Below are 8,579 nucleotides of genomic sequence, written 5' to 3'. Positions count from 1 at the left end.
CTAGTCATTGCACTTTAGTAATGGAGCCTAGTGAATGGCAGAAAAATAGACCAACGTGTGAAACATTTGTGTGTGTGGAGGGTTGAATCTAAAAAAAAAAAGGCTATGTTGGTGGTTGACCCTCAATACCGCCACCCGGCTATAATCATGTAAATTGGTAAAAGTTATAAAAGTAATTTTGGTGCTTCTGTTTTTCTTTTTTTCGGGCCGGGAGGGGATAAAACCCCCTTAGCTACAGTAATGAAATTTGGTGACTGTAGTTTTGCGCAAGTTTTTCTTTATAAAGGGATGGAATTTAAACCAGAAAACCATTGCCTACGCTAAAACAAAACAATAGTCACAGAATAAAAAAAAAAATGGGTTGAACTCCGAACCCCAACCCCTGGCTACGCCCATGCTTTTAGGCCTACGTTTTGTTTTTAATCAATCAATAAGATTAATAGTTTAACATTTCAAGTTTTATTTGTGATTAATTTCATATAGCGAAAAAAAGAAGCAAAATGATGATTATAAAAAAACAAAAACAAATAAAAAGAAAACAATGACACAGCTAGATTCCTCTAATCTAAATTTCGACCAATTTGTGTGGACCATAACAGGATGTACTATTTTAAACAGCAATGTTTGACTAGGATAGCCTTCACAAAAATTGTATAAATAAGCGTCATATTTGTAATTCGCAACTTTATGGTTATAATTTAGGCGGTATGTCGTACGCCCTGCTGCACTGAATGAAACGACAGGTAATCTAATCTAAATTTCATCATATTCTTGGTAATAATATATTATATATTTCTACATTAAAACAACAGCAGAATTTAAAATATCAATATCTATGTAAATTTGTAAAACAAATAGAATAATGAATAAGTCTAACGACTATCACTATAACTTATAACTATTATAACTATAACGAATGACTATATTTGACTAGATAGATTTATATAAAATATAAATAATAATCATTCATCATCATCATCATGTCATAATGATAATCAATTCATATTATTTATTATTATTATTTATTTATAAAATATTCATAATCATTCATAATGATTTTTCAGTTTAAGAATGATAATTGATAATGTTAATGAAATAATGTATAATCAGACTTTAGAACTAAATAACTAATCTAATCTAACATTTATAAACATTCTTTCATTGAATTGAATCATTCTAATTTAAAAGTAAGGTAAAACTAATGACAATGAATGATAGAATCAATGAATTTAAATTTCAATGATCATGATGATCGATCTATTCTTATAAATAATAATAATAGATCTATAATTTAGTATAATTAAATTTATTTATTATAATGATTAAATGATAATCATGTAGACTCGAGATTATTTAATTATAATCTAAATAATCTACATAGATCTATATGCTACATTAACATATATTCTATCTTAGTTAGTATCTAATCCAGGGGTTCTCAACCTGTGGGTCACGACCCCCTTGGGGGTCGATTGACGATTTGCCAGGGGTCGCCTAAGACCATCAAAAATAAGAATTATTGTTATTGTCTATTCTTCTATTGCTGTATGTGGGATATTATAAAAAGGGGTCGCCAAGTTTAAAAGGTTGAGAACTGCTGATCTATTCTAGATCTAGAATTATAATCTTTCTCCAATACTAATACCAATACTCTTTAGTCTAGACTGTCTAGTACTAGTAGTAGACTCTACACTCTACCTAGAGTCTCCAGAGTAGAGTTAACCCTAAAAATCAGTCTTCACAGAGATTCAAACCAGGACCCCAGGTTCAGAAGCCAAGTGCTTAACTACTCAGCCACACCCCCCCCCCCCAAAAAAAAAAAGACTATTAACATAGAATCTAGGCTAAAGTTAACCTATCTGCCCGATAATGTTCTCTTTCGAGGCAGAAAAGAAATGAGCTGAGGTGTGGAAAATCGGAAGGGAGTGTTATATCTGACAAAGATAAATGTGAAAGGTGGAGCGTTAGTCCTTGTCTTATTTTAAATAAAAAGTGAGTTGGTTGTTTATCCTATTAATTGGAGGGTGCCTGACATGTAAATAAGTTTATTCAATCTGTAGTCTGTAGAGGGGTGTTTTCGTCATTGTATTGTTGTATATCAGTGATGAGGAGATCAGTGGTACTCCTATGCTAGATTGCATTTTTTTTTCCCTTGAAAGCTTGTTCTCTTATGAAAGTTTTCACTCGTAATAAGGATTTGTCTAAGATAGATTGAGGGTAACCACGATGCAAGAAAAAGAAATTTCAGTAGCTTTTTCAATGAGGTCATTGCCATCTTGGCGGATAGGCAGATGTTGGGAGTAGAGGATAGAGGCTCTGCAAGGTGATTTTTATCAAAGCAACTTCATGAATCTCAGGATGGTCATGGGTATTCAATTCAGTTTTTGTGAGTTCATCATGGTCATCCTACTGTTCTAACTTGACTCTTTCCTGTGTGCCCCAATGGAGCATAGAGCCACCGAATTTGGTTCTAAGCAGCTTTCTTCATCTGCTCCAATGTTATTCCACTGATGACTGACCTCTTCTAGGTTTGTTTTGGTTTGCCCACTTTCCTCTTTCCTGCATATTCCATCAAGTGCCTGCCTGCAACATTTGTAGTTGGCTTTCACACAAGTTGACAGTAGATTCCCTGTATCTGGCATAGGTAATTGTTGGCGAAGGTCTGGAGTTTTTTCCATATTTTCTACCTTCCTAAGCCAACATTTATTTAAACTTAAATTATTAACATTTCTCTAAAACTAGTCTAATAGAGACCTCAAACTGAATTCCAAAATTCATTCTTAAATAGTATTTTTATTAGATTTAAGGCCAGTACAAATGTCTTTATATGTCAAATAGAACTTTACAAATTTACTAATTCTGTTCAAATACTTTCAATTTAATACTAGAGTGAATGTCTTACCAGATTTATAATGTCTTAAATTTATATTAATAATAACATTTAAGTTTATTTTCTTCACAAACAATTCACTTTTGGTCAACAAGATTTAAATTTCATAATTTCTAATTAAATATTTTGTTTTATTTCAGTCACTTGGCCGGGGTTCCAGTTCCAAAAAACCTACATCATTAAGTACATTATTTTCATTAAGTAAAAATTCCACTTCTTCTAACCCTAGCAGTAGCACTAGCGGTGGGAGGAACAGCACACTAATAACAGGAACAGTAGTCACTAGTCCAAGTACACATATCTCTTCCACTAGTCCAAGTACACATATCTCTGCTATTAGTCCAAGTACACGTACCTCTTTGGCCAAAGACTTGAGTAGCTACAAAAAAAAATCTGGCATTTTATCACAGAAATCTAGTAAGAGCACAGCTGCCTTTAGAAGTATGCCGCCAATCACGGATGGTGTGAAGCTGGAAGTCCAAAAGATCATCAACAGCAGCAACATTGTCATATTTAGTAAGACACACTGTCCATTCTGCCAGAAAGTAAGCCATTTTAGAATTTTACCATCTTAAAACTGCTTAAATTTTACTTTTCCCCCAACTGTCAGGTACCCATTAGAGTTGGGTGGACTCAGTCGCCCAAACTAATACTTAGAGCCATTAAATGAGAGGCTCACTGTGAAGTGATCAGCCCGTTTTTGTTAACATACACACTGCTAGTTTTTCTATTAAGAATACATAAAACACATTCATCCAGTGGCGTAGCTAGGACTTTTGCGCAATATTTAATGCAAAAAAAACACTCTTTTTGGGGCCCTCCCCGAGGGGGGGTGGGGGGATTTTTAAATTCTCCCCCTCCCTCCCTTCCCTCCCTAGCTAGCTACGCCTCTGCATTCATCAGGTTTGTATTCTATTGACTAAGTGTAATGTGGTCTTCTGTTTCATTTGTATTTCTATCCTAACAAGAAAAACTTTTTAAAAAGACAATACCTCCTGTATAGAACTTAGAGTGATAATTTTTCTCTTAATAATTAGTGAATATTAAAGTAAAAAAAAAAGGAACATCCCCCCCCCCCCCTTTTTTTTTTCCAGAGAAAGAATCCTGGTTAAGCGAATGTATAGATCTACTAGACTTGCTAATATTCCGATGATAGGACTATAGATCTAGATTTAGACAATAATGGGCTAAATTCTCCTAAAAATTAATTTATTAAACTCTTGAATGAATGGGGCCTACATGGGGAATTACCTGAAGACATAGATTGTTCAATATAAAGATTTTCTAGTTCTCTAGCCAAATTGAAATTATTTTCTATTTATACTTTGAAAAATTATAACATCAAACCGGAGTTTTCTCAGTGTGGCCAATGAGCTAGTAATTCTATTTCGTAACGAAATATTCATCAACTGTCAAATTTCTAGGAAAATTGTTAGGCCGTCCAAGTACGAGTTGAATAGAGGTTTCATAGAAAATTGAACATGAAAAGAGGAAAGTTAACATTATCTTACTTTAAATGTAGTTTACATCCTTTCCCTAATATCTGTGTTAATGTTGAAGTATTTGTAGCATGATCACTGGGGTTCTGAAATACTTGGAATTGATCTTAATGTTTACATTTAAAAATTCGGGCTCAGAAACTGTTTCATACTCGGTGAAAGACTTCTTGAAGAAAAAAAAAATTGTTGAGTTTTAATTGGTTTCCAGTTTTAAAGTAATGTGTTATCTGAAGCCTGTTCTTGTAGGTTACGGCTGCATTGTTTTTTTGTTTTTTTCTAAGCTAATACAATTAGTTAGACTTATGCATATTTTAATTGAGCCAGTGAAAAGTGTTTGGTATTTTGTCCACTATTGATAACAGCAAGTAGATCTTAGTGTAAATGGTAACATGTATAATGTAAGAAGGGAAAGGGGGAGGCTGTTCACCACATAAACCCTGTTGGCATTTTGAAGGACCACTTGACCATCACTCCTTACAGAATTGTTACGTACCAATGACATTCTGCTTACAGCTTACAATTCTTCTCTCTTTGCTATGGGTTTTTCATTCTTGTTTCTACTTTGAACATCGGAAACAATGTTCACTGCAGCATGGCAGAAATTCTCAACGTTCCTGGCAATAGTCAAGTAGGCAAATACTTCATTTTGTCATTTATGGCGGGCACAACATGGCCTAAATTATGCCGATGTGCCAAAAACCCCAAAAATACAAATGTTCATTTATGGTGTTGTCGCCGGTCGTGACTTGTAGCACCTTATTGCTGGTATACTACTAAACCGCTGGGGCGTTACGTATCTTAACTAATAACATGTGAAAAACCTCGAATAGCTTCTTTGTGAACAGTACTAAAAATAACTTTTATTATACTACAGACAAGTTGATATATAACTTTTATTATACTACAGACAAGTTGATATATAACTTTTATTATACTACAGACAAGTTGATATATAACTTTTATTATACTACAGACAAGTTGATATATAACTTTTATTATACTACAGACAAGTTGATATATAACTTTTATTATACTACAGACAAGTTGATATTTAACCTTTATAATACTACAGACAAGTTGATATATAACTTTTATTATACTTCAGACAAGTTGATATATAACTTTTATTATACTACAGACAAGTTGATATATAACCTTTATAATACTACAGACAAGTTGATATATAACTTTTATTATACTTCAGACAAGTTGATATATAACTTTTATTATACTACAGACAAGTTGATATATAACTTTTATTATACTACAGACAAGTTGATATATAACATTTATTATACTACAGACAAGTTGATATGAGATCAAATAAATGTACTAGACTTTAGTTATAACCCACCACAGTAACACAACTTTTCAGTCTCACGTTCTGTGGTCGCCTGTCCTGATTAAGACCAAATGACGACAATGGCACTTATCTTGCAACATTCACAATCAATCGCTTACCTCTTCCCACCGCTTACCTCTTCCCACCGCTTACCTCTTCCCACCGCTTACCTCTTCCCACCGTCAACATAGAAAAACACACACACACTCTCCATAACATATGGTCAGTCTGGTGTATAGTTGTCCATGTCATGGTCACTACCTACAATGAGAGCAACCCATTATTTCTTATCACCCTCTAGCTCAATCCCTTTGCAACTATTCTTGTCTTTTAATAAGGACATAACTTAGGGGTCAAGGGTCAGTTTCGTGAAGAGCAGTTACCAAATCCTTGAGCTAGCTACCTTGACAGCCCACAAAGACTGTGTAATGTAGGCATCTCTTCTCTCCTGTTGTATGTATAGTATACTGTTTGACTAAAGATAGCTGTACAACTATACAGGCTGTTCAGTGAATCGAGAGAGGAATAGTGCAATCAAACTTCCCCCATCACATGCATAGATCTATGGTGCAAGTATGTGACCTACATGTTTAAATGATCCATACAGATATTATTCTGGTTTTGATATGTCACTCTACCTAGAATGACTGCAGACCAACAGACCAGATAAGATATAGCCCTGATCTAGGTCATTAGCCTGCTGTTTACATATGAACCGTTAAGTTGCAACATCAGCGATTCTCTGAAAATTGGAAGTTGAGAAGGTTGGCATTGTGTTCAGTGACTAGTGCAGTATAGAACTTCTGAGCTCATTTGCTGACTTTGGCAGTGAACATTGTTTGTGGGTCCTGAATTTGTTAAAGTGCGCAAAACATGAAAAACAACCAATCAGAGCTTCCAGACGTTAAAAACATCACGTGATTGAATCATTGCATGTATTGACAGCTCTGAGATTAATGATAACCTTTGTACTCTGAGGCTAGCACGATTTGTTTTGGTGTTTGACCACATCGATTTTCTGGGACTAGTTGGGCACACTCAACTGTAGAGTTAACCGCTCTGAGTTCATACCCCTCTGCGGGTAGCATTTTACCATTCATTGCTTGGATCTTCTTTACTGACCACTAAGTTCTTATGCGGTGCAGTCGTGGTTCACGTTGGTCGTTGTACTGCCCACATTAGTTGTTGACTAAATAAACAGGTCTACCCCATCTGTCCCATATGTATTTTTCTTTATATTAAATGGTGACTCCGATCGATTTTTAGCGCAACTAACGTGCCAAGTAGATCTCTCTATATTTCTCAATCACTGGCGCCAGTCGTTTAATGCATTTCATTTGTGAATGAGGTTATGTTTAACATGCTGGACACAAACTAGATCTACTTGACGTTAGATGGTCGATGCATTGACTAGTAAACTCTTGTAGGTCTACTAAATGACTCGTGGCAGACTGGTGCATGTTAGCTTACATCGATGAACTGCTCCGTCATTATGCGGGTTAGTTTTTTGTGCTCGTTGATTTTCTGCTGAGTCATGGCACGTATTTGCAATGCCGACAATTGCAGTGCCAATGTAACGACGTCGCTCTGACCTTTGATGTCAACTGGTCGAGGCTGTTGGTGTTTATGTTTTACTTGTTTTAAAGTATAGGAAGCCACGCCCCTTCTATCGATCTGACATTTTAGTAACCAGTAAGAGTGTTGGCGTTTACAGTAGACACATAGGCATATAGGAAGAGATCATTGTATTCAATAAAGAACACTTGTTCACATTCAAATTGAATATTTATACGAAGTGAGAATGATTTGTGTGTGGAAATGCCAGTATCAATCTGTCAGGCACTTCTAGTCACCTGGTTATTTTGAGTTCCACCTTGATGTCCTTTTAGAGTTGACGTGTCGCCTCTTTGAGACCCTTGACCAATAGAAAAGTCTCCCTCCGCCCTCGACCTGCATCCAAGCAGATGCGAATTAGTCACTCCTGTTATTTTCGAGTGCTCCGTTCGAGGATAAGGTGAGACGTGAAACCGAGTCCCACAGGAGCCTTCTCATGTTCAACCAACGAAAAGGCTTCTCGCTATCGGTTTCGATCAAATCTGTATTTCCATTCTGTCTGAGGTTTCCACATGGAATTCAGCTAAACGTTTCAGTCAGGCTCCATGATGAGGCCTGGAAACGAATTTATTTTTAAGTGCTAAAAATGGTTAAAGGAGGCGCCAACAGACTTTTTTGCCCAACCACTTTGGGTGTCTAATATCAATGACATGAATCCAGTGGGGTAGATTGTTTTCTATATCTAATTGGTGAATCCTTGAGTGTAAGCCTTTAGCCTCTTTGTGTACAGTATAGATTGGTTTACTTTCAAACGTCATCGACGTATTAATCAAATAGGAATTAAGGAACGAAACTTTAATTGAAGGGTTGGGTCAATGTGTAAAGCTGTCCTGCAAGGAGTACAGTTTGCTTAGTGTGTGAGCAGTTTGTGGCTGACGTCGTCTACTGCGTTTATTGATTTGAAACAAGAACGAGCCCGGGACATATAATGGGGTGTATTGGCAAAACCATTTGATAAAGGCATAACTATTTTCTGATCGAAACTTTGCCGTCTGCTGTTTAGATCAGGTGTGTTCAAGTTATTGTCTGTTTACACAGTAGAACATTGCCGTCTGCTGTTTAGATCAGGTGTGTTCAAGTTATTGTCTGTTTACACAGTAGAACATTGCCGTCTGCTGTTTAGATCACGTGTGTTCAAGTTATTGTCTGTTTACACAGTAGAACATTGCCGTCTGCTGTTTAGATCACGTGTGTTCAAGTTATTGTCTGTTTACACAGTAGAACATTGCCGTCT

At 35.8% G+C, this 8,579-nt stretch overlaps 1 protein-coding gene across 1 annotated transcript in view; it reads left to right on the top strand.

Annotated features, from left to right (window-relative positions):
- Positions 1-594: 594 nt before the first annotated feature.
- The window catches only part of LOC106066162 (thioredoxin reductase 1, cytoplasmic-like), a 29,047-nt gene continuing 21,062 nt past the window's right edge, over positions 595-8,579 (top strand). Inside the window, exons 1-2 of the mRNA XM_056025743.1 lie at positions 595-743; positions 3,031-3,435. Coding sequence (XP_055881718.1) covers positions 732-743; positions 3,031-3,435 — 417 coding nt within the window. The 5' untranslated portion in view covers positions 595-731. The remainder of the gene's footprint in view (positions 744-3,030; positions 3,436-8,579) is intronic.

The sequence above is a fragment of the Biomphalaria glabrata genome, chromosome 4, assembly GCF_947242115.1.
Source record: "Biomphalaria glabrata chromosome 4, xgBioGlab47.1, whole genome shotgun sequence".
Taxonomy (NCBI): Eukaryota; Metazoa; Mollusca; class Gastropoda; family Planorbidae; genus Biomphalaria; species Biomphalaria glabrata.
Note: the sequence above shows the minus strand (reverse complement) of the source record. Positions and strands in the feature narration are given on the sequence as shown.